At 44.6% G+C, this 26767-nt stretch overlaps 1 protein-coding gene across 7 annotated transcripts in view; it reads right to left on the bottom strand.

Moving 5' to 3' along the window:
- Positions 1–974: 974 nt before the first annotated feature.
- Positions 975–26767, bottom strand: part of SYNRG (synergin gamma) — a 36245-nt gene continuing 10452 nt past the window's right edge. For 4 of the 7 annotated variants that reach the window (XM_014255013.2, XM_088066046.1, XM_014255016.2 and 1 more), the window contains 15 exons: positions 26199–26276; positions 25293–25489; positions 24267–24551; positions 23400–23527; positions 21326–21444; positions 21069–21131; positions 18714–19655; positions 11170–11772; positions 10651–10814; positions 9927–9980; positions 9121–9217; positions 8700–8848; positions 5949–6059; positions 5393–5428; positions 975–4469 (listed from right to left, as the gene is read on the bottom strand). In XM_014255013.2, the coding sequence (XP_014110488.2) occupies positions 4338–4469; positions 5393–5428; positions 5949–6059; positions 8700–8848; positions 9121–9217; positions 9927–9980; positions 10651–10814; positions 11170–11772; positions 18714–19655; positions 21069–21131; positions 21326–21444; positions 23400–23527; positions 24267–24551; positions 25293–25489; positions 26199–26276 (3158 nt within the window). In that variant the 3' untranslated portion in view covers positions 975–4337. The remainder of the gene's footprint in view (positions 4470–5392; positions 5429–5948; positions 6060–8699; positions 8849–9120; positions 9218–9926; positions 9981–10650; positions 10815–11169; positions 11773–18713; positions 19656–21068; positions 21132–21325; positions 21445–23399; positions 23528–24266; positions 24552–25292; positions 25490–26198; positions 26277–26767) is intronic. The other 3 variants (XM_014255015.2, XM_088066048.1, XM_014255014.2) reach the window with 2 other exon arrangements.

Raw genomic sequence — 26767 nt, 5'->3', positions numbered from 1 at the left:
TCCAAACGGCGCTAATGGAGCTCCAGCAGCAGCCTAAGGCCCAGCAGTGCCTTTAAACAATTCTGGCTGAAGGATCTTCTCTCCTGCTTTTCCAGATGAGTTTGGCCCCACTGAAATAAAGGTGAGATTTGCCATCATCTGCTGCCAGCTCGGGTTCCATGGCTGGATCCCAGTTCCAGTGGCAGGCAGACACAGGAGACTCATGTCCCCGATTTATCAGGAGTTAAACTTCAGCTAGGGAAATGGTAAGTGAGGAAGTAGAGAGTGAAAATCAAAATTAATCATTGGCCTGGAGACATTCCAACACATGACATTTTAAAGAGAAAAAAAATGCTAAAAACTGAAATCTGCTTACAAAATTAAACTGTACCTAAAAATGGGCAAAGTAAGGTTTAACAGCGTTTTTGGCATAAAAAATGGAAGGCGAAAAATTCTTCACTTTGAATTATTCTATAGACTTTATATACACACTGCCTGAGGACTGAGGGGAGAGGGAGATGCTGATGTTCAGCCAAGAAGGCACCGAAGTCTGACTTTAAACACAAGGGAAAATTAGACCTATAAAAAATTTAATTGCCTAATAAAGCACCTGAGGAAACAAAGAATTCACCTGAAATCTCCAAAGTTATATTACAGTGTTAGTGCTTGTGGAGATTTCACTGCAACAGCTCCTCTTGTATTCACTACAGCAAAAGATTTTATTCAAGTGTTTTCCCCCTCAAAATCCAGTTTTTTCTCCATTCTCAAATCCACAGAAACCAAAGAGAGAGCCCTGGTTTAGCTTGGGTTGCTCTGAGCACACCCACTGGCTTTGAGGGGAGCACCCCTTCTGCTCCCCACAGGCTTTTCCAAATGGTGTCTTGTCTGAAAAATGTTTTATATCTTCCAATATTTGGTGAGACATCTTTCCCATCCCAGCCACAGAGCAGGTTTCACTTACATGAGGATATAAATATTTCAGTTTCCCAGGCTGGTCAGATATGAAACAAGGTTTTTATTGAACACCAGGTTTGAATCTCAACACAGGATTTATAAATCATCGCAGGAATTAAGGGAGTAAACAAGGTACTAAAGTCAATTAATAACACTTAATCTCACTGGATTTGAAATATCAGCAGAAACTCCAGCACAAACCCAAACAGCTCCAACTAATAATCACAAAACCACTTCTGGAAGAAAAACAACATTTGCCCAGAGGGCAGGAGAAGAATCACAATAGAAAGAGTTTTCTGATCACTCTTCTTCATAAAATTATGACATTCCTATTTTAACACCGAGAGCTGGAATTAAATACAGGTGCAGAATTAAAAAGTAAATCCAAAGCAGCAGTTTGTACAATAGCAGCTTTTATTGGAAAGGCAGGTTTTGTTTCAAGTTTATGATTCCCAACGCAGCTGACAGGACTGGGAGCATTCCATGGGTTTCCATGAGCTCCTGCTCAGCCTGGGGCTGAACTTCACCCTCACTCCCACACCCTGCAGGGATTTTAGGCAAGGAGCTGTTCCCACCAAACCCAGTGAGGAGAAGCTGCTGCCAGGGAGAAAAAGTCCTTGGGATGGATGGTGAGTGCAGGGGGCGACAATCCCCAGGGCACAGGTGACCTCGGGAGGGCTGCAGGGACTCAGCCCAGCACGAGGAGGGAGGAGCAGGCAGGAGGCTGGAGCAGCCCCCAGCACCAGGAGAAGCTGCCACGGCATAGAAGCACCAGGAACACAATGGGGTTAAGCCATAAATACATTAAATAACCGAGCAAATAATTCCTCAGAACTCCAAATGTACACAGAGACAGAAACCCCACTTTGCACAGGTCACTGCCAAGGCAGCCCCTTTTAGCTATCTACACATAGATTAAAAAAAACAAGAAAATCTCGTTTCTCTTCTCCAGTGAGAGAATCCATGCAGGAAAAGGAGTTCCAGGCCTGCAATTGGACACAAGCAAGGGGAAGGCAGCGTGTCCAGGGGCCTGCAGTGGGGGAAGGTGGGCTGTGACAATCCTGTCACCTTGGATACAGCTTGGAAGGACACTGGGCTTTGGCTGGCAACAACATCCGAGAGGATGCTGAATGCTCCAGTGAGTCATTGGAATGACTGGGAGCTGCAGCTGATCCTCCTTGTGCAATGCCTTTATCGAGGGGATCTCCGTGCAAACGTTCCCTGTGCTCCCACAGCTGATGGAGCAGAGCCCTTCCTGCTCCCCACAAAGACAGGGATGGTGCCTGCTGCTCTCCCTGCTGTGGGAACAGGAGAGCAGCAGTGTCACCCTTCAGTGAGCTCTGCTGCAGTTGGAATTGTAAATGTCCATCCCATTTTTTATGGGCCAAAAGACACGCTAGCTGCAGCTCAGAGAGGGGCTGAGCCGCTAACAGGTACAGAAAAACCAGCACTGGAAGGTGCTCCTGTGACAGCACAGCTGGTGCTTTAAATCTCACACCACGACCTCTTATTTGTGGCATTTTCTTTTAATTAGGTGAAAAAATTCCTCTCTAGCAAAGTGTTGGGAAGCTGTGGTGCAAAACCAGGCTGACAGTAAATTCCCTTTTCCCAACACAGCGTTCCCTCAGCACCAGACTCTCCCAGCCACTGGAGAATCCCTGCCAGTGGCTCCCTGTCCCCAAACTCCTGTGGGAACACTGGTGAGGGGCACAGCAGCCCCAGCAAGGAGTTGCTTCCCTGTTTTTTTGGAAATCCCTGGGCAGGATGTGAGAAGCACAGCACGGGAAATCTGCCTCTGGATCAGCTGGAGCTGGAGGCACACGGTGCTTTATTTCATGAATGAGCTAATTTGAGGCAGCAAGGAGATTTATTGTAATTGGTGTAAGGAAGGAGCCAGACACCTCTGAGCCAAGATTCTTTCATTTGGGCTAATTAATAGTTTCATATAACTAATCCTGTTTGTTTTTTAAATACAAAGCATCGTTTTCCTCATTGTAATTTCTGTCTCAGCAAATAACCACAGGTCAGTGTCAGGTACTTGTAATGGTGCAGGATTAACTTGGAGAAGCTGTTGAGATCTCTGGAGGAAAGGGACAGATCTGAGAGACTAAGCCAAAGAATTAAGGAGAAAGTTGCGCCCTATGGATTCACACCCCACTTCATTCCTTGCAGACCTAGACAGGGTTGTGGGATGACTCTTGTAACACAGGTTTAAAATCCTGTAACCAGCACTCTATGGACTGCACTCTCCTCTGGATACTGGATCTGAAGGACGAGCCAGGTACTTTAGATGTACAGGTAACATTCAGTGAGAGTCTGTGACACAAACCTGTCCAGAGAGGCACCTACAAAAGCCACAAACCAGCAGGGACACAATGCCTGCTTCAAACACAGCTTGCTGAGACCACCAAATCCCAGGGTTAAATCCCTTTGGGTGTTAAATCCCACTTCCTGCTGCAGGAGCCACGGGCCACCTTGTGCTGCCAGCTCTGAGTCACAGGAACACGTTGCTACAGGTAGCAGACTGCAGGAGCCACACACAGTCATCCCATCCCATCAGGAACAGCATCTCCACAGCCAAAAAAGGGAAAGAATCTACACAGCAGCAGATGTGCTGCATCAGCAGAGTCCAGCTTTCAGCAGTGCTGCAGCCACACAGCTCCCAAAAGGTCAGGAGAGACAAAATCCTACCTGGAGCTCAGGACTAATCCAGGGAAATTTATCTGTATTTACAACGAAGACCATGAGTTTTAAACTCCAGCTGCCTGCACTATAGAACATAGCACAGGGAAAATTACAGCAGTTTTCCAGTCCTCACCTTCCAGCACTAACCAGTTCTGCATCCAGCACAACTTCCAACACAGAGCAGTGGAAGCACAAACACCCAGCAGCTTCTCCTTGAGTCAATAATTCATTCTGCCTTGGATGCTGCTGTGACTCATGTGCTGTGATATCACAGCAGCAAATACTTAAAGAACATCAAGGTCCATGTCCTAAAAACGTTAAGGAAAAGATTTGCTTGCAAATACAGACTTCAAGTATTTAAGTGGTTGTTTCAATGCAAATCAGCCCAGCATTCCAGATTCTCTGGGAAGCTCCATGCCAGCCTCTCCCAGGTTTATGCACATGGTTACCAGGCTGCTTTTACACAGGATAACGTTTTCATCTTCAGAAAGACTGAAATTCTATTTTTTTTCCCATACTACATATTTTCCAGTTATTTCTGAAACCTTGGCCATTAGAAGTGAATTCTTCACCATCTGTAATAGAGGCTTTAATCCATTGATTTTTGGACCAAAAACCAACCCCAAACGTTTCAAACCCAGCTCCAGCCTCCCCACCACAGCAGTTACCCCAAGCCCTGCATGATTAGACCCAAAGCTCCACCTGCAGAGCAGCTGCTTTCAGAGCAGGTCTGGCAGGATGAGCCCTGGAGGTTTGGGCTCCACGCAGTTGATCCAGAAGTTGGCACAGCTGGCGTGGTACTGGTGCCCTCCGTACGCCAGCTTGAAGTTATCTGTCTCGGAATTAAAGGCCTGCAGGAAGAATTGAAACAAGTGTGACAGTCTGATCCCCTCCAGGGTCTAAACCTAGAGTGGAAAACAGCACAGGACTCTCCCCTGAGCCCTCCACCTCATCTATTTGATTTTAGTCGCAGGTGGACAAAACCTTCAGCCATCACCCCTGAGCCAACCCACACCTGCAGGAAGGGAGCCCTGGCCTGACCCCTGGCAGCTAACTCACCTTGTTTCCTTCATCTTCTGGTTCTGTTCCACCTCCCTACCGAAGGAAAAGCTTGTCCTGCTTGCCAGCAGACAGCTCCTGCATTTATTTCCCTGGCTCCAACCTGGCTGTGGGTTAGGCAGGTGCAATTCTTGCTATTAGTGTTATTTCAGCTTGAATTTGATCTACTTCCTCCTGTTAATTGAAGCCGCTTTACAATAGAAGCCTCTGAGCATGTGAAGCCATGAACAGGCTGAAACCACCTCGCTGTTTGTTGCTAGGAGATACTTTCCAATGCCTCACAGCTCTCCATTTAAAAAATATCCCAGCCCTGCTCTCCACACCCTGGATTTCCTGCAGAGATTTCTAAAAATGCCACTGCCTGCTACACAAAGCCAAAAGTCAATATTTCTAGCACAAAGCCCCTGAAATCCCCCTCTCTTGCTATAGACACACAGGCAGCACAAAATTTGGGAACTGAGGGATTTTCTACCACACAACAGAAGGAGCACAAAACCAGAGAGCTGGGCACAAGGCACAGGCATGCAGACAGACAGGGGGAGGCTCTGGAGCATGTTAGTTGATCAGATCAAGAGTTAACAGCCACAAAACATGACTGGAGAAGAGGATTAATGATTGATACAATTGAGAATGACAGCTGAGAGCCCATCAGCAGCTCAGCCTTCCACACTCAAGAAGAATGAGTCTAGAAAGAATGTTTTTTACAGGTTCATACTTTTTTGGGAAGTTCTTCCACAGGTTTCTCTTCTTTCTGAAATAACGTTGAAACCAAAAAGTCAGGAAAAGTGCCTCTGTTTTTAACTGGTTGGCACAACTCTGCACATGTCCTGGGAGTCCCTCCCAGCTCTGCTAGTGGCAGCAGTCCCCTCTGGCGAGCCATTTCATGAAGAAATGTCATTAAAATACTTTTATTTGTTAAAAAATACGCACGCTTTTTAAAATCTTAATATCCAAGTTTCTTGCCTATTACAAACAATTAAACTCAACCCTTTCTCCACAGCTGTGTCACACCAAAGCCCAAGGAACACTGGACATTCAATTGTAAGATTTTATTGAGACCCCTCCAGAGGAAAGAGTTTACAAATTACGAGCATGAGCATTTTTTCAATGCGCCCATCCCTGGAAGTGTCCAAGGCCAGGCTGGACAACCTGGGCTAGTGGAGGGTGGACCTGGATGAGCCTGAAGGTCCTTTCCAACCCAAACCAGTCTGGGATTCTATAAATGGAAGCCCAAACTGTAGGTTCCAAAGGAGTTTAAGCAGCACACTTACTTTGCTTCTGGAATCCACGTTTAGGAGACACACTCCACAGGCAAGGTCCTGGGCGTTCTTAATCCCTGGGCGCAGCATACAAGAAGAGAAATCCAGGGAGTTTTCATCTGGCTAAAGAAAGGAGACAGGAACATTTAGGCATTTTCAGTGCCTGAGAAAGTTTCAGACATGATGAAAATTACTGAGCACCAAGAGCCAGCTGTCACGTGGCACGGCAGGGGTGACAGTCACCAAAGCTGTCAGGGTGGATTTGCCATCTCCATCAGCACAAACTCGTAACACTCAAAGCCTTTCAAAAGGCCTCAGCTACAAAGGAAGGAATTCTTGAGTTGCACATTCTCACATCTGAAGGGATGCACTGGGAACTGGGGGAAGGCAAACAGAGCACCTGCAGGTGTTTGTGCAGCTGTGGGGAGGGAGCTCTCCCAGCCAGCCCTGGGGAGGTGGCTGCAGCACGGCTCAGTCCTGGACTCCCTGGTATTGCCTCAGCAAAAAAGGGCAGCTGGTTTTCCCTTTTTGGGGTTTTTTTGAACCTACAGTATGGCAGAGCAGTACAAAATGGGATAGTAAGGTTAACCAAACCATGGAATTCAGGCCACCAGCCACAACATGCTCAGGTTAGAGAGAGGGAAAGGGTGGGAGAACAAGCCCTTAAATAATAAATTAATGTGGTCATTTTTCCAGTACTTAACCTCACATTTCAGCCACAGGATAAATGATTAATTAAAATACTGCATCAGGATGATATAAAACTGTTCAAATTTTGCATGAAAATAGTAATGCAAATAAAAGCAATGACTAGAAATGAGCTTAAAAAATGCTGTGATCCCAGGCCATGTGTCTTAATCCACACTCTGGGTATGCTGCTCACGCTGCCCTGCTGAATGGCTGGAGAATAATTGGAATCCTGAAAAAAAAAAACACCCTTTAATCTCTAAGTAGATCAATCAAATTAATAAAGGCACTCTAATATTTGTTTACCAAATGCAAGAGTGAAACAAATGAGAAGGTCATCCTGCAATTTGCTGTGAAAAACCACAAGACTGTGCATAAAATTACCTTGTAACAAAATCCTTTAAAAGATAAAATTAACCTTTCCAAGCACATGTCTGGGATCTGGAATCCTTCTCTGCAGTTAATTGGCACTTCTGCATAATTTAGGATCCGTGACTGTAACACCAGAAGTGTGGGTTCCACTCCTTCCAGCAAACCCCGTGGGGAAGCAAGAAAAAGGGTGATCTGGAGAATTACAGGAGCCATGAGTCCCTGGTTTTTGATAAGTTCAGCTCTGGACTGTGTGTGCATGTGAGAAGTCACTGCTTGCAGCTCCTGATGTGCTTAAACTTTAGCTGGAGCTACGAGCCAGGAGCTGCTGTGGCTTGGAGAACACAGGGCCAAGATTTGGACTTTCAGGTAATCCCTGTAATCTTCCAAGGAAAAGCACTTTAGCAACTGTGTTTTAATCCACCTGTTTAAATTAGGAGAAGATCCTGATAGCTTTTGGGGATTGTTCCTATCAACAATGCCAGAGTTCAAACAGGTGAATCCAGGTCTACCAACATCTTTTGCCAGGAAGTAAAATGCTGAGGATATAAATTTCCTAAGATGGCAGGCTCTGTGCATCACAGGACATCACCAAAATACCTGGGGAGGTTTAAAATGTGCAAAAGGTATGTAAAAAGGAACTGATCATTTATAATACCTGCCTTGAAGGGAATGACAGTGAGCTGGAGATGGGTATTTCAAGCAGAAACCAAGAATTCCAAGCCTTACTTATAAATGAGTGTTTATTGGGAAGTAAAAACCTTCTGTGGGCACAGCTGCAGTGCAAGGAGGAAGCCACAAATTAAAATGCTCAGTGGAAACCTCCCCATGGTAATGATCTGCTCAGTGATGCTTGGTGGGATGTGCTGATCCCAAAGGCTCCTTGGATATGCACTGAGTCAAAGGGATCCACTGTGTCAGTCCATGTAAAGCACACACAGATGATTCCCTAAAATTAGGAGGTTTTCCATGGTTAAAGGAAGTAATTTTGCACATTGTATCTCTCCTGCAACACAAACCCCACAAGGTGTTTAATGGCAGGGTGATTTTCCTGCCTTCTGTTTGTGTCTGTTCTGCACCTCTGTGTGCCCCTCTCCATCCCAGCTCCTCTGCATGGATTCATCCCCATTCCCATGGGATGCTCCTGCTCTAAAGGGCTACCCCTCAGACCATCCCTCACCCAGCTGTGTCCAAAGCTCTCCAGCTCCTACCAGGCTGTCTGGGAGCTTTTCCAGGCAGTGCAGAGCAGGAAAAGCTGTTTAGTCTATGGCAGGAACCAAAACAAACTCGGGCATTTCCAAATGCAGAGAAGGGAGAACAGTTTAGTTGTTCCTGTGTTGCTTCACTGTGGGTTATGGAATTGTGAGCATTAAAGCCAATTGCAAGGATATTAAAAAACAAGACATGTCCATGTCATTCTGGCTTTGCAAAATGGCTTATTTGGATTTTATTAAATTTGCCTCATTGGAGATGTCCAGAGACACCCAGGAATTCACCTAAACCATTAAGGTACTAAGTAAGACAACATCATGTTTCTGCATAAATAGCAGTTTTCTTAGAGGGTTTTAAACTGGCTTTCACAAATAAATTAATTTCCATTTTGCAAGAGAAGAAACACAAACTGTCAAGTCAGCAGACCCTGCAAAGCTTCTTTAAATAAAATTATGACATTTGTTTTAGCAACCAGGCAGCTTATTTGGGTCTTACCGTTAGAGCAGCCAGGGACATGAAGCTGATCAGGTTGTTCCACACTTTATCAATATCCTTCAACAGCTGCTGCAGCTTCTCACTGCAAACAGCAGTTGCTTTGATGCCCAGCTCCACCCTCTTTGTTACTCTGTAGACTTCAACAACCCCTGTGGATGTAAAACAGGTGAGGATTGAATGAACTGGATCTCCAGCCCTGAGCTCACAAATGGCAAAACCAGAGTGGCACAGAAGGGGTGGCCATGGAGGGTTGGTTAGTTCAAAGCTGGAGTTACATTTATCTGGCAGAAGAGTTCTTCATTATTCAGATGCAGGCAAAGATGAAGATAAAAAATAATGCCATTTGGGGAAGAGTGATTCTATATTCCTGTTTTTTAGGGAAGAACTTTGAGTGTAAAACACATGGAAAATTAAAACATACCCTGTAAATATTCCATGCCTTGAGCAGACTGGATAACTTCAGTGCAAACAGATGAACTGCTGATTCCATTTAAGGTGTCGTTTGCTTTCTTTATGACCTGGTGGAAATGAATTTCATAAAATGATGGGGTTTCTATCTTTAAATAATCATTACAAACAAGATTGCCCCCAGCAGAAACTGTTATTCAGAAAAGGAGACAAATTAAACAAGGAATGATTGCCACACTCCATCACATGTTCTTACACACTCCTGCTCAAGTGGATCAGGGGAAAGTATGAACATTTAAAACCTTAATGTATTCCCCCCCAATATTTTCATTACCAAAATAAAGAGTTTTAAGAGCATGCATGCCTTGCTGTCTAATTTAATATGAGCATTCACAGTTTGGGCTCTCTAATACTCAAATGCAAAGAAGAAATGTTAAGGAGCCCTGATCTGGCTGTGAAATGTCTGACAGCAGCACATGAATGGTCCCTGGGCTCATCAACAAATTCTGTCCCTCAGGAAGCCCTGAGGAGCCAGGCACTGGTACCAGAGCCCTGAACACACAACACTGGGCACCCAAACACAGCACCACCCCACTAACCAGAGAGCTGGAATATTCAGGGCAAAGCCAAACTAACCCCCAGTGACAGGGAGATCAGTGTTGGGTGTTCAGCTGAGGAGGTGGCAGCTTTTGGTTTAAAAACTGCAATTCCCAGGGCTGATTCCCACACTTTGTCTGCCTGTTGGTCTCAAACACTGAGTGAGGCAGGTCCTGCAGGGAGAAGAGAAGGATCTGGAGGAGGAGGAAGTGCCACACTCACCTGCAGGGCACTCTCCAGGCACCTCTGCCACTCGTAGGCGTACCTCTCGCTCTCCTAGAGCAAAGAGAAGGACAGGCTCAGTCTTGTTTCTACACACATTTCCCTCCCTCTCTCCTACACAACAGACAGGTATTTTAAGAGATTATTTGCAGATCAGCAGTGTGAACTTCTAACTGATCTGTTCCTAATTTCTCCCCATTCTTTCAAGATTCTCTATGCACCTGAACTCTAAAATTTTATTTCTGGGAGTGAGAATGAGTTTCAAAAGGAGAACATATAGGAGTGGGTAAAAGGTTTCATTGCACACACCTCCTCCTGACACATTTGTTACAGTCTGCTGTTCTAGCAATGGGGATTAGCAGAATTTAATCTGAGTCTTTTTCCCATCTCTTCTCAGGATAAGCAAGAGAAATAACTACCACACAGCCAAAAAGTGATGCCATTTCCCAAAGCAAAAGGTCTCTGCCAAAGCTGGGATTAGATTTAAACTGTAACTAATTTCCAGTCATAAGCTTAGGCTGCAAGGTCAAGTGATTCTGTGTTTCCCACTTCCCTTTAAAGATGTGAGAGAAGAAACTTCCAGGTTCCACTCACAACATCCAACTGCACCTGGGCACCACCTCACAGTCACACCCATATCCAAACAGGTAAAGCCCCAAAAAGTTGGATACAGAAGCCCCTTGATGCCAGTGCCAGCTCAGGTGTGTTCCAGACAGCTCCTTACCTCCACCTCCCCAGTCAGGTCCTTGTACTTGTCCCTGATCACGGGCAGGGCTGGCTTCTCGCTCAGGGTGTTCGACCGGTCCCTGAAGGGCTGCTCCAGAGCTGGCAGAGGTGAGGAGCGAGTGATTTCTCTGTCCCCCAGGCTCAGGCTCCTCTTGTGAGACCCTAAAAGGTCAGGTTGTAAAAAGTTATTCCTTCACTCTGAAGACCCAGGCTATTTAAAATGAATGAAGTGGCAGCAAGGGTTGTCCCCTTCCTCCAGAAGAACAAATATTTCTCTTTACTCAGTGACTGCTGCAGATTTCCCCAGTCCCCCAATTCCTACAGGTTTTTGGCACAACAAATATTTTCCTTGTAGAAAAAGACCTGCTCCAAATGCCACAGAAATCAATGAGAAGATTCAGGTCGTTTCCAGCAGCCTCCGGAACAACCCCCATTAGCTAATTTATAATTCAATTAGCAAAATCAGCCTTTGATAAGCACATGCATCATGAGGTTCCTCCACTGTGGGCAGGCTTACCTTGCACAGACAGGTCAAAGGTGGCCAGCTCGCTCTTGATCATCTCCTCACTGGATTTCACCTTGCCTTGGGAAGTTGCCACCAAGAAGTCGAACTTGCTGATTTTTGGTTTTTCGCTTTGGAACTCTCCGAAGTCATCTGCGGCCTCCCTCCGCAGCTCAGAGGAGCCTCCAGCGAGGAAATCAGCGCCCAGGGCCGTGTCAGCTGCTGCAGCTTCCTGAGCTTCCGAGGGAAGTCTGGCAAAATCCCCAAAGTCCCCGACATCGTCGTCGCTCGGACCGCTCGAGACCGGCCCGGAGTCCTTAAAGTTTGCGAAGGCTGCGAAGGAAACATCCTGCAAAGCATCCTCGCTGGAGAAGGTTGTCACTTTGGAAACCGTTGTCATGGTGATGTTTTCTGAGCTGCCAAACAAGGTCTCCTTCTTCTGGAGGACAGAGGTGGCCGCAGAGGAGCCGCTCCCCGCGGGCTGGGCGAAGCACGAGAGCTTCTTGCCCTGCTGGACGTCGTCCCTGTCGGAGCCGGACCAGTCGTAGCTCGCCAGGCTGCTGACTGCAGAGCCACTGTGACAGCTTCCAAACGGGCCACCCTTTAAGTCATCCACATCTGAAACAAACCCCCACAATTAGGAGCTGAAGTTCAAACCTCAAACTCTCTACGCCGCCTAAGAACAACTTGCTGAGAGCGTGGAGGAACTGCAAGAACAAACACAGTGAATTGTTGTCTCACTGAGGCTTAAACTGGAGTTTGCACAAAAATAAATCTGGAAAATACCTGAGCATTTCGTACAAATATTTCTCTGTTCAATGAATGTAAGCCTTGACCTTTAAATGCCGTCTTACATTTTAAGCTGAAAGTCACCATGCCACTATGGGAGTGAAGAAACACTAAAAAAAAATGAGTTTCTGGCCAGTCCAGGGTGCACAGATCACCAGTTGAGTTTTCTGGCTGCAGAATCTACAATCAAAATATAAATGTTACAACTCAAACACCTTTAATGCGTTATTTCATCTTATCAAATCCAACCACACAGAAGACTGGGCTGACTTTTCCATTCCTCTGATAAAGTATTAATACACTTTAATTTTATATTCGTGCTTTGATACAAATAACATATAAAAATGTGCTGCAAGGATCTAAAAAAGCCTAGAAATCCTGTTGGAGCTTATCAGGGCTCCTGCAGTGCCGCACGGCCAACTCGTCAAACTTCCAGGTGCCAGCACTGACAGGGATATTGCAGAGATCATGTTTTAACCAAATAAATAGTTTGTAAAAGCTAAGTCTAGAGAAAATCCAATTATTTTGCAGAAAGCTCCAAACATTTATACTCACCTGGTGATTACATGGCCCAATGGTTCTTCTCCCTGCCAGGGGCAGGTGTGAGATCAGAGCCTGCAGTGCGCGGGGGCTCTGGCTGCTCCCACCCCACTGATCTTTCCACACTGAGACTGACCCCCAGCGAAGGCACACGGAGCCAGGGGCTGGGCAGTTTCATTAGAGCATGAACCCCCTCCCCAGCAGAGCCCTCCTGTCCTACATTTGGCATTTGTTTTCCAGCAGGAACAATTGTCAGTTTGGATTAGAGCCGCAGCCGCTGCACAGCACCCAGGGTCCGGCTGCAGGGACAGCAAACCCAGACCACAAAATGTTCTCCCTGAGCCTCAGTGGGGCTGAGATCCTGGTGCTGAACACCATGGGCTGGCACACTGCTCTTTAACAGAGCCACTGTGGGAACAAGCTGCCTTCCCAGCTGTCCTCTCTATTCGCTCCAGCCCCAGCAGCCCGAGGATGAAACCATTCTAACAAAACATTTCTGCCTCGGTTTACGCATCTCACTGGAAGGGGAGGGCAGGCTCTGGGCTGATTCCCAGGCATCACCCACATCCATGGCTAATGAAAAACCTAAGAAACACACAGCACAGTGCTGGGGCTCAATGGCCACTGCCACGGGTCAGCGAGGCACAGCGTGTCATCCTCCCCAGGGCCCTCCTGCAGCTGCCACTTTGGCCACGCCAGCATCCCAAATGCAGAGCTGAGCCCCTGCACACAGCCAAGATGTCGAGCTCTGAAGGTGCAGAGCAGCTTGCAGAGGGGAAACAGAGATGAGATCACCTGCTCCCAGCACTGGAAGAAGGCTCTGAGGTGAAAGGAGCCGCCTGCAGAGGGGTCGGTGATTTATCACCACAGCCCACACCCTGAGCTCTCAAGTTTTTGTTTAAAGAAGAGAAATGAAAGCTTTGCATGAAAGAGAGAGCCAGAACCACCTCCAACACGTGAGCCAGCTGTAATTAATCCTGGAATCCTGCAAATACCACCAGCTACCAGGCAACCTCTGCCTTCCCTTCGCTTTGTGTTGACTCCAAAAACCAGCAAAGATTTGAGCCTCGCATTGTTCCGGCACTCCCTGGGAGAGAAAGGGAGGAGAGATGGTCCCACCCCGAGGATCTGCACACTCACATCCTGTTGGGAATTATTCCTTTGATAACTGCTAAGATTTTGAGCTGCAAACACATCCTAAAGGCCCAGGTCAGGGCACTGCTGATCCAGTCCTGGCTCAGGCACAGGCAGGATCAGCAGCAGGCTCCCGGGGGAATCCTGAACTGATCTGCAATCAATAGGTCAGGACAGGGGAGGCAGAACAATAATTTAATTATTCACAAACTAGGAGTCAAGATTCTCTGTGTGTGAATTCTCAGGCAGACACGAAACATCTGAAGAGGTGAAATGTAATGGTTCAATTCTGTACATTTGATTTTTTTTTTTGGATAATTCCAGAAGGATCACTCCAGTGAATAAACCTTTTCCTATTATATTACAGGAATATTATATTACAGGAATATTATATATTATTACAGGAATAATATATTACAGGAATATTATATTACAGGAAATACACTGTGTTCAGTCAGTGTTAACAGCTCCAGCAGTCCTAAAACAATTTAGTGAGAAGCATGAAAAATAAGAATGTGGAACCCAAAGTCCAAGCTGCCTGATCATCACCTGGGAGCAGGTGCACCTGCAGGAGCCAGCAAGGCAAAGCACTGGCTGCAAGGAACGTACAGCAGGATGAAATACAGATAAAATACTGCTTCCCAGTCTTATCTCATCTACACAAAAACTTGCCACCCCTGATTTGAGCCAACTATAATAATTTATTTCATCTACCAAGGATTAAGTTATGGCTGGAGGCTAATTACAAGCTGGAGCCTTCAATGTCAACAGTTTAATCATTTAAGGAAAACCCTTGACAGCATTAGTGACTGTCTGAAGAAAACAGAAAGACAATTCAGTGACACTGGAATAAATTCAGGGATTTCAGCCAGCATAGGAGACTTTCAGATTTCTGTATTTCAGTGGATATTAAAGTCTGATGAATAAATCTGACTCTGGTGTCACGTTCTGGTTGTTAGGGTGACACAGGTGGTGGAGCTCTGTTCCCAGACCAGTGCTGTTACCCTGGGAACATCCCCTGCAGCCTGAGCAGCCACCCAGAGCCTGCAGGGGACAGGCACCACCTGCTCTCTGCTTCCAGAGGGGCTCCACCTGCTCAAAGGAGATGAGACTGCAGGAACACAGAGTTGTGCTATCAGTGTCACGCCTGTCAGCAACCAGAAAAATCCAAAGCCCATTTCTCACCTGGGGAAGCCTGGAAAAGCTAACAATGGGGAATTATTCCCATTTGAGAATGGCCGCAGCCAAGGTGGAAACCGTCAAGAATGCTGACTGTAAGATAAATTAAAATGAAGGAAATAGGAGAGAAAATGCTCCAAACCTTGTGGAATTACAGGATTTGCTAGTTATTTTGAAAATATCATGATAAACAACATTTCACAGCAAAACAAAACCCCTGAGCTGACACTGGGAATCAGTAACAGAGAGGCCCCTGGGAAGGCCATGGCAAACACATCCACACCCTCCCTGTCAGAGCCTTCCCGGGATAAACCAGGGTGGATAAGCTCTTCTGTGTGCAGAATTAACCCAAATGAGGGCAAGGAAGTCAATCTGACTGTCAAGTCTGGACAAAAACATAATAAAAACGTTCCTCTCCCTCCTCCAGGGATGATTTGGCTGAACAAATACAAACTGCACAAGCCCTGCAGAATTAGATCTCAGCTTTATGTTCAAAGCTTTGGTTTAAAAATCTTTAGGGCTAGGCACGACCTACTAATCTCCAGAATCAAGGAGGGGTGTTGTGGTTTGCTTCCTTTTTCTTTTTTTCCCTTTTAAAGTCTCTCTAAAGAGAGAGACTTTACAGTCTTTGATGTAAAGAGGAAAAGCCACATTCTGCTTCCTGGGCTGGTTTCTGCTCTTGTAGCAACTCCAAAACCTCACAACATTTTAACTATTCCACATCTCAGTTATTTTTAGCTTTTTACCTCATCTGCTAATTTGATGCTAATCCCAAACTGTCAGTGGCTCAGGAGCTGGAGGAATTTGGAGTGACATAATTGCATGCCACAAATTTGCAGCTGTCATTCATGTTTGAAAGTTTCAATATTTAGAAGGCAGAACTTCCCAAATGGAAAAATTACTTTGGGGTTCTGGTTAACTCACACTGGATTAGCTAAATAAATATCAAAATATTATTGAGTGGGCCTCTACTCATAAAAGTCTAGACAGCAACACAGTTTTTCAGTGCCAACTCACAGAAACAGCCCTGCCACCACACATTTCCTCCACTCCATCCCTCTTAAACACAGACCTTTGGAAAAATATTATTTAGGCTGATATGTAAAGATTCAGAAGGTCACAGGGAGTGAGGTCAAAGCGCTGGAAGAGGAGAAAGAAGCTCACCCACACCCTGCTCTGCAAGAGAGAGGCACCCACCAGCTTAAGGGGATACTAGAGCCTTAAACTCTGTATTTTTGAGGAAAAAGAGATACATTGCTGGTTTGCAACAAATCACACACATCCCCACGTTTTCAAAATATGCCAAGATAATATTTATTAACACAGCAGGACTTACAGATCACAAAAGATAGTGATACAGAGGAGCTCGGAAGGGCGGTATCAGAGTAAAGCATGCAGGTCAATACTTGCAGAAGAGAGATATCAAAGCAGATCTGAAAAGGCACATTCACACAGGAAATGTTTAGTTGAAATCAGACATTAGAAAAAGCAGCAAAAAAAACTGAAGTTGATTAAAATATACAGAGAATCTCCAGTAATGCCAAAGAAAAAGGTACTTTACAGGTGTGTCAGTGCAGCAGATAACCCTTTGAGGGTGCCCAGGGCAGGGCTCCTCTCGCTGCAACCTTTGGCAGGAAGAACAGGTCACCCAACAGGAGCAGGTGCTCACACAAATGCTCTCAACTCAGAGTGAAACTTGGTGAAATTTGGTGTAAAAGAAGCAGCCTGGTTCAAACTAACAGCATGCAGCCAGTGCTCAAAGGGTTATACGGAGTAAATGCAAGAGAAATCAGGCAGCATTAGTATCATCTACCTTCCACACAGAGAGTTAAGAGCCGAGTTTAAAGAGACTGTATCCCCTTCAGAGAGAGAAAAACTGGAAACCTTTCATCCCTCAAGAGACCACAGGGCCCTGGCATGGGAAGCAAGCCAAGGATTTCTCCCTAATTCCCAGCGTAGGCACCTACCTGCCCATACCTGGAAGCTACAAATGTCAAACCTCACAGCCAAGGGACAAACACCTCTGTGTGGGCACGTCACAAAGTCAAATCATCTCTCAGCACCTCTGTCCTGCTGCTGTTCCCCTGGAGATGTGGCACAGGGCTTGCACACATGCAGCTCCCCGGGACAATCTCCCGGTTCCCAGCAGTCAGGTGACAAAGGGATACTGTCCCTTTTTGACATTAGATTTACAGATTGAAGGAAACGATGAGAAAAAAAGAAAAAAAATCTGCTTTTTAACTTGATGCAAACTGAAAAAAAAAAAAAAAGAAAAGAAAAAAAAAGGACTTGACCATCAGCAGTTCACAGCTTGAAATGCATCAAACACACAGAAAGGAACACATGAGCACAGGAGTGTTTGTAGCAGAGTGTCCAGAGCACGTCCTGCTACCAAATCCAAACAGTTAAATGGAGCAAAACTCTCCCTTTTGGAATAACATCTAACTTGGCACCATAGGAGAATACAGACTTGTTTAAGTTTAATAAAAATAGCTTCTAATCAATACTTCAGAGTTCAAAAGTTTAGCAACAAGCACATGAAGGGCTAACCCCTTTAAACAAACCAAAGAAAAGAGGCTTTCCTGCCACAAACAGCAATTACTCATCACAGATTGCTGTGGCAAAAGCACACGTCCTGTAAAGAGCTACAGAAGTCAAACTACCACCCAAAGAGGCTAGAAAAATATTAGGAAAAAATGCTTTCAAACCCAAAGTAAACATTCAAGAATACACTGTTGGTGCTACGTTTTGACAGCTCGCTCAACTTGGAGTTTTCCCAAGCAGTAATATGAAAATTAAATGTCTTTGCTAATAAATTATTCCTGATAATTTGTACCCTGTTAGAGAGTATCTTCCACATTGAAGTTGTCGACTTAATTCTCTCCCCTACCTAAAAATATCATATAATGCAAAATTACAGTACTGTATATTTTTTCTCTATCCGTATCTGCAAAAAATGGAAGAAATATTTCATGTGGAAATAACCAATTCTTGCAGTAAGAGCTTTTACATTTACAGTTTGTATGTTCCCCCTGTTCAGAAAAGCCTTTGACTGCATAAAACTTGTCCTAGAACACAGTAATGGTTCCCATGTTGTTGAAGGCCACAGAACATTTAACTACAGCTTATCTCCTATGTATATATGAAAAGAAAAAGCAGGACACTTGGGAAATTTGTTTTATGATATGTGATCAGGTCAGAGATGATCAGTTCACTCCCTCAGGAATGCTGTCATAAAGGGAAATTAAAGAAGGTGGAAACCTGATAAGGATAAAGCGAAAGTCCCATGGTTTAAATTTAGGTCCAAGAGCTCCCAGTCATGAGACCAGCACTTGCAGCCCCTTGGCACGATGGCTCCCACGAGGGATTTAACACTGGAAGGTGTGTGAAATACTCTACAACTGCAGTCCTGCAAAATCCTGGCTACCCAGACTGAGCCCCACTCTAAGGGGAATACACTGGTGTTGGTGATTAGTCAGCCTCTCATTAACAGCCCCAATTAGTGACCCTGGGGAAGCACCAGGTGGGGGAAGTCCCCAAGCCAAATGCTTTGTGGAAAACAAGAGATTGAAGTGAGACTCTGCCATCATCTTGCTGATATAAATGGAATGACATTGTTTACACTGGAATATTTTCCACTCGAGTCCCGTAAGTGCCAATAGCGAACAGGTACCAGTATGATGATGTTAAATCTCAAAAATAAACTGGCCTGGAGTTCAAACTGTTCCAGCTATTTATATTTATAGTCTTCTAAGACAAAAACTAAAGAGTGCCCTGCTGAGGGGCCGTGGCTGGCGGGGACACACACTGAGGAGTCTTCCACTACTGAAAGACAAGTGCATAATACTGTAATTGAGCACAGAGAACACGCAATCTGCACCACCTACGTTACCAGAGCAATCTAACCAGTTCCTCACCTGCTGCTGGTGGATGCTGGCCACTAACTGTTGGCAAATCCAAAGAGCTATCAGACATGACATGCTTAAGATCTCCTCCCACATCAGCCAGTTTCATGTCAAACTGAACAGACAGCGCGTCTTCGGAGTCCTCCTTGCCCACGCTGCTGCCGCCGATGGAAGGCAGATCCAGGGATTTCACCGAAGCAGAGTCTTCTTTGGCCTGCTTGAAAGCTGCCACTTTGTCCACCAGCGACTTCTCGGCGCCGCTGGAAGAAAACTTGTTGGAGTGGAAGTCAGCAAAGTCATCATCGCTCTTTGCCGAGGAGAGCGCGCTGTCCTTGGCCTCCTCGAAGCCCGCTCCAGCTCCTTCCAGGGACAGCTGCTTGAAGATGTCATATTTGGTGGGGGTAGCAGTGGTGGCAGGCTGCCCACCCTTCACTGTGCTGGCTGAGGAGGCAGCCTGAGCACCAGGACTGGCCTCCAGCTTGAGTGCATTGTATTTGTCATCAGGCTTTTGTTCGGAAAACCCCCCGCCGTTGTTGAAAGCCATAAAATCTGCAAAGTCATCCTGTCCACTGGCTGATGCACCGTTAGAAAATTCCCCAAAAAGGTTGAACTCTCCAAAGTCATCAGCTAAGCTTGAAGTTTTGCCGGGCGCTGGCTGGGCAGAGGCGGGTGGAAGGGGTGGGGGGGGAAAGGAGCCCGGTTTTGAGGCGTTAAACGCAGGTGGGAAGGATGGCTGCTTGTTTTCTCCAGGAGAGGAAAAGAGCTCCAAGTCTGCCAGATTCAAAGGGGTCTTGGCTTGCGCTGGCTGTTTTGGCTGAGCGGGCAGAGGAGGGAAGGGCGCAGGGAAAGTTTTGTCTTTTGAGGGAGGCTCTAATGGGGAGATGCTGTCAGCGGTTTTGAAATCTGTGAAACCATCATCAGCTCCTGTGGGCTTGAACTCTGCAAGGTTCTCTCCTGGGAATGAAAGCAGGGAGAAAACTACAGTTAAACCCTGCACAACAAACACAGCACATTCACACCATGCAAGCAAGCAAATTATTTCATGCAGTGTCAGAAGGTTTTACGCAAAGCGTTTAAATGAAAGGCCTCGGGATGCACACGGAACTGCAAACTCAACTTCCATGAGCCACACAAAGTGCCAAGGTCAGTGATTCTACATTTCACTCCAGCAAACACTTCATTCTCTCAAATAGCCTCCAAGTTGTATTAAACTCCCTTTACACTGAGTTAATAACAAAACACACCATGACAAATAGATTCAAAAGGAGATCAATACTGCCTTATTTGGCCTCCATGCAAGTTCTTCTCCCCACCTCATCCTCTTCATGTTTGCCAAACAATGAATGTAATTTTGAATTTCACTTATACCACTACAGTATTTGCTTTTTATGGAAGCAATTCCTCCCTTCCTCCCTCTGAAATATTGCAGCTTTTTCAGGGGGATCACCAGATGGCTGAGACAAAACCAACACGAGGTAACGATGTTTTCATTGAATTTACATTAAATATTTTGGTGCGCCAATTTTATTACTTTCTTCTTTTGAACATGAAAACATTATTTAACCCATTCACCAGCATGTACATACTTGAACTACTTGTAATTTTAAAGTATTGATGCTTACTTGTAGACGAGTGTCCAATAAATAGATTTTTTTTCTGTTTTAGAAACACACCACTACCATTTAATTCTTAAGCTACCACAGTGTCACACTTTAAATTAGTTTAACCGAGATTTAAAAGACAATAATGGCTGTAAAGGACCACAACTGCCTGACCTTTTATTCCATTCTCCCTCCCCTCCAAACCAATTCATTTGGCTCAGCAACAACATAAATATTCCTGAAATTGCTACTCATTGATCAAAACTGCAACAGCACAGCAAACTAAACTTACTGAAGTATTGCAAACTTTTCCATTAGAAATGTAAGCTGGTGAAAGGGTTAAGAGTGGTCAGACCATGATAGCAGGCAAATACTGAAACCTTCTATATTTTAGAACATGTAAAGAAAGAGATCAAATGTTATTTCATTTTACTGCAAGTATTTAATCCTGAAGAGGTTCCAAACATGAGAAGCTCACAAAACACCACAGGGGTTTCATAAATGAATGACTCCTTACTTAAATTCCAACCACATCATTACTTTAAAGTAAAACTCAGGAGCACCCAGAAGAGATGCCAACCTTCCAGGAATACCATCAGCACATTGATCCAATAGGATATTGCCCTGTTTTTTCAAGATACTTCCTACCAAGATTTTTTGAGAAGCAGCACCACCATGATTTTAGATTTGCAGAGATGGAAATTCTGCAGCTCAAAGAGAAATGCTAGAAATGATAATGAAAATACAATAAAGCCCCAGCACTTACCCAAGTATTTGCTTTCTGCTGGTTGCTCTAATTCCCGGAAAGCGCTGTACTTGTCCCCTCCATCTAGAGAAGAGGAGAAAAGAAATACATTTACACAGAGAAAGTATGAATTCATACAGCAAAATTATGAATTCATACAGCAAACATTATATTCATTGCTCTGATTTTAAAATATTAATATCTTATCAATGCCAAAAAGAAGAGATATTAAACTGTACAGTAAATTGCTCATAGGGGTTGTGTATTTGTCCTTTTACCTCCAAAAGCAGCTGCACTCTCAGAAGGCTTCTCAGCTGCCATTCCTTTAAACACAGCATATTTATCAGCTGGTGAGAGCGGCTTAGTACCTGGGACTGGCATTAGTAAAGAAGGAACACTAAAAACAAAAGAGATAAAAGCAAAGCTTCTTAATTTATCCAGAAGAAATCTGTATTTTCAGATTTTATTTAAAGGAGTCTCTTATTATGTCTGAACAATTTGGTTCCTAAACCTAAGCTTATGCCTTAATGAGTGTTTAATCCAGCCCCTGATGTAAGTGACCTCAGCTGGGTAAATTCCCACTTTATCTCACCTAATCATATTTCTTTAGTTCAAAGTCAATTTGCACCATTCTTGATTTTAATTTCTATCAAAACCATGAACAAAAAACTCCAGAATTTTATACCAAGTAATTCGTAGCCCAGGAGAGAACAAGCACACAGACACACCCCAGGAATCACTCCTGCATAATTTATATCTTTGAAAATTCCCCCTGATAGAACTAGATACAGTAAAGAGTTAAAACTGCAGGAGATTTTGACAGCTCCATACTTTCAGCTTATCTAATTCTGATTATATCTCATTACATATTGTAAAATTAAGATAATAAAGTGGGGTCACTGTTCAAAGGAAGGAAAATAATGACTTTGAATTTCTGTCAGTGCCAATCAGTTTAGGCAGGTATCTAGTCAGCAAAATAAGGATTAGTGCACAGTTACACAAGCAAGTCTTTTTGCATAAACACACTCTATTTTATCCAGTAAAACTGCCACAACAACCTAACACCTTGTTAGCAAATGCTGGAAGATTTAGGAGAGAGCTTTGCTTGCCCTCCACACAAGCCCCGTTATCAGACCTTGGCAGCTCCACACAACAACATCCTTTACATATGAATGATGCATTCTACCTCCAGTTTGTATCATTCACATTGAAAACCTGAATGAATTTCTATTGCATTCTTCAGCCTGGAGCAAGAATCTTTCCAGAGCCATTTAAATCTCCTTATCAGCAGCCTACAAGCAACACACAAACGAAGCACTTGCACACATGTGCTGATGCTGGTCTGTGATGCTTACAGACAGACAGTGCAAAGGAAAAAAAAAAAAAATAAAGCTTATGGTAATATAATTAAATTTCCCATCCCTGCAAAGCAGGCTATTAGATATGCAATCTTGGCAAATGGAATGGTTAATCAGCTGTACTCCACAGATGGCTTTTTTTTAAATAAAGCTCCATAAGCAATTAGATTATAGCTCATTGTAACATTTTGTTCAAATCTGAACGCTTTCACAACTGAATAAAGAGAACTGCTGCAGTGAAAAAGAAACACCATTTTTTGAAATATTTTTTTATGATCCTCTATTTCCCATTGTGCAATTTACAGTTTTCTGTCAAAACTTTCAGTAACAGATCAGCTTCAGCTGCAAAATGACATCTAACACAAGATATACTTAAATCAGCATCTCCAGATCCATGTGGCATTGACTGACATCCCTGGGAGTGTCCAAGGCCAGGCTGGATAGGGCTTGGAGCAATTTGGTCTAATGGAAGGTATCTTTGCCCATAGTAGGAGGTGAAACTGATGATCTTTAATGTCCCTTCCAAACCAAAACATTCTGGACTTCTATGCCATCAGCAAAACTCTATTTCTGACACAGAAGCCATTTGCTGTAGTGTAAGAGAACAATTGGGTTGAGCATCCCCTTTTGATGTCACTGCTGAGGAAGCACCTGGTAATCAGGGCTCACATTTGCCACTAAGAACAGCCAGCTCCTACCCAGAAAATGTGCCTGTCTACAATTAGACACCTGGGAGGTGCATAAAGAGGAAAGAAGGCTGAAATTTTGTAGTCTTTGTAGACCTTGAAAGGTTGATTGTAAACCATCAAAGAGAAGGAACATGTTTATTTATTTTGTTATATAAAACCTGCCTGAGCAAGAATTACATCTTGTCTCCCAAAGGAAAAGCCAGGATTACTGGAGTTTGAATGATGTTTCAATTGAGATTCATAGTCAGGTATCAAAAGTTTAGGCCCTGGCCAGGGAAATGACAGAAACACCAAGGACCTGGTACCTGCTCCGGTGCTGTGAACTGGTGGCTTTGGCTGCATCCCCCTGGAAATCAGTGAAGGAGTCATCCAGGGAGCCAGACTTTGAGGCATCCTGAAATTCCTGGAAGTCATCATCTTCTGGTTTTACTACCTGAGTTACAAACAACACATGAATTGCTATGCTGTTGGCTCTTCAAATTGTCATACAGCATGAAAGCAGCTGGGAGCAGTGTGATTAAGAGGGGAAAAAAGAAAGAAAAGAACCTTTCAACAGCAGCATTATCAACATTTCCATTTTGTCTGCACCTCACCCTACTCAAACACACACAGGTTTTCAGGGAGCAAGAATGAACAAGAGGAACTCTACTCCTTTCACAATAAATGCATTATTGATCATAGCCACATCATTTTGTAATACAGGACAAATATGAATAATTTAAATCAATCAATTATTTAAAATTAATAGCACAGTAAAAAATATTTTCTGAAGGATGAACCAAGTCTGCAAACAGCAAAATTTATCTCCCAGTTGATTTACCTTTGTAAATTGACGGTTTTCAGTGTTCTCAGCTGCTCCTGAAACTCCTATTTTACCAGATATTGGAGTCTGTTGTGCAGTTTAACCTAACACTCATTACAAAATCCTAACTACAACTAAAATCCTCTTTGTAATACAGAACACTTTTGTACCTCTTCTAATGCCACCAGAAAGAACTGAAAAAATAAAAGTAAGCCCTGAGTGGCACTTCACATTTTCAGACATCACATGCTGGATTTCAGCTCTGGTTTTCTGCCAGTTACTCAAAACCTGTTCTCACCGTGTAAGTTTGGAAGTGGCAGGCTAATTTCCCTCCCAGGGCAGGGGGTTTTCCAGGCAGGGAGGAGCTCACCTGGCCGGGCGGGTAGGAGGGCAGGAAGGCTCCGGAAGGCTGTGCTGCAGCTCCTCCCGCTGGAGCCGGTGCTGGAGCCGCGGCCGGGGCTGCAGCAGGGCCGGGGATGCTCATGCCCATCACGGAGGGCCCCATGCCCAGCCCCACGGGGGCCGGGGGAGCCGCGGGCAGCAGCGGGGGCTGGCTCACCCCGCCGGGCAGCGGCACCGGGAGCCCGGACAGGGTGGGGACGGGCGCGGCTGGAAACTGGTTCAGCACGTCCGGGCTCACGGCAGGGATCCCTCTCTGCAGAGGCAACAAACAAACAAACAAACAGTTCCACGTGCACACTTGATAAAAGGGTGTAGAGCATTCTCAGCTCCAGTTTCAGCTTGTGGTACCGATGCCAACAACGAGCAGGGTACTGGTCAAGCTCCCAGAAAACCACCCACATCCCACCATGCCATCGAGGTCCTTGTAAGTGAATTATATTCAACACAGAATTACTGAGGTAGGAAAAGCCCTCCAAGGCCACCGAGTCGAACCTTTGACCCACCCAGTCACCCAGCCCAGAGCACTGAGTGCCACGTCCAGTCATTCCTTGGACAACTCCAGGGATGGGGACTCCAAACCTCCCTGGGCAGCCCCCTCCAGTGCTTAATAACCCCTTCCATGGAGAAATTCTTCCTCAGGTCCCAGCTGAAACTCCCCTGGCACAGCTTGAGGCCTTGTATTCTTGTTGTGTCACTTGTTACATTTGATATTAAAAATACATATACATATATGTATACATATATGTATATATGTAATACATATATATATGTTTTTGTAACTGTATCTAAGAACTAAGAACTGACACTAAAGAAAAGAGTAATTGAAATATAAGTGATGAAATTGATAAAAGTATAATCCCACTGAAGCCACAAGGGCGGTTTCTCCTCTGGACTTCAACAGAAGCAGTATTTTACTGGAGGAGTGCACTCCCAGGCACAGGTGCTGACACAGCCCAGGGCAGGCTGCTCAGGGGCTGCCAGGTGAGAGCCATACCTGAGTCACTGCTATCATGGCCAGCACACAGTAGAGCTCCTCCTTGGTGAGCTTCCCGGGCGTGGTGCGGTTGGCCAGAGCCCAGATCTGCCCCAGGGTCTCCCTGGGCAGTCCCGACGACATCAGGATGGGGTAGAGCTTGGCTGTGTCAATGCCAGCAGGAGTCAAAGTGGTTTCTAAGATTTTCTTATACAGCTCTGTTGTGAGGGAGACAGTGTTAGACAGTGACAACTGCTCTTTTCAAATATTATTGCTTTTTTATGCTGTCTCAAACTCAACATTATATCAAATCAGAAGCACTCAATGTAAGGTAAGACAAGAGCATTCTGGCACTGTATTGGATCATCATATTTCATCTAAATGTGTTATTGGATAGTCTTTACAGACAAGTTTAACTCAAGCAGAGAAATATTTTATATAAAATACACTTGGTGCTGCATTTCAAACCACATTTTTTAAATGAAATTGCAGGATAACCCACATAAAAAGATAGTTCTAAGAGCCTTATGTATTTAAACCTCAGTGTAATCAATATTTACTACAGCAATTCATTTTCTATTCACTGTGTTATTTACACATAGAAGACAAATAGCCTTCAGAAATGAGCCTGCCTAATTACAAGACATGCCAAAAAACAGAATGCCCATGAAAGCAGCATTATCAGCAATGCATCCTCTGCTGGGATAAGCTGCTGCCATAAATGTTTAATCTGGAATTTGTTAACATGCTCAAATAAAACCCCAATTTCTTCAAATGCAGATAAGACACCATAAACATGTAATGTGTCAAAGCTCCAGGATTCCTTTGATAAGAGAACAGGGCTTTGATCAGTAAGTGGCCACACCAGCACAGGTATGTTCACACCTTGCACTGCCCACCTGGACAAATGCCCACTGGTTGGTTTACCTGGGACCAAACTGTCGTTGTAAATCCAGGGAGGCATAATTGGCTGGATGGGGTCCTGGGGAGGGAACACTCCAACTCCTAAAGGTATTCCATTCAGTAAGAAAAACAGTTGTATTAGGATACAATCATCTTAAGAGACTACACCACAGCTGGTCAGCATCATTCAGCATTTCAGGCAAAGATTTCAGATAGGAATCACTGTGCCCAGAGGAAAAACAGATACGGCAGGGATATGAAATAATAACTAGAATGGTTTGACAGTAATAGATTATAGTTATATATGTAATGAAATAAAGGAGCTCCTCACGTGCCTCCCTCTTAATGTTCAGATGTACAGAACCTAAAGTCTCACTGTCTTCAAGGCTCACAGCAGTTCTGTGTCATAACAAATTAAGCTTCACATCAGCTCCCTGCTGTTAGGGCTATTTGTGGAATAAATAAATCCATACCTACCATAAACCCCACAATGGTCCCCCAGAACATCCTCCCCTGGGAAATCCACAAACAGCCCAGTGACTGAACCTCAGCAAGATCATATCCCACATCCACAAACCTGTTTCCACTGCTCC

The sequence above is a fragment of the Pseudopodoces humilis genome, chromosome 23 (assembly GCF_049639895.1).
Source record: "Pseudopodoces humilis isolate 2021_Gansu_Grassland_sample_001 chromosome 23, ASM4963989v1, whole genome shotgun sequence".
Classification (NCBI taxonomy): Eukaryota; Metazoa; Chordata; class Aves; order Passeriformes; family Paridae; genus Pseudopodoces; species Pseudopodoces humilis.
This window is presented reverse-complemented; position numbering and strand designations above follow the sequence as displayed.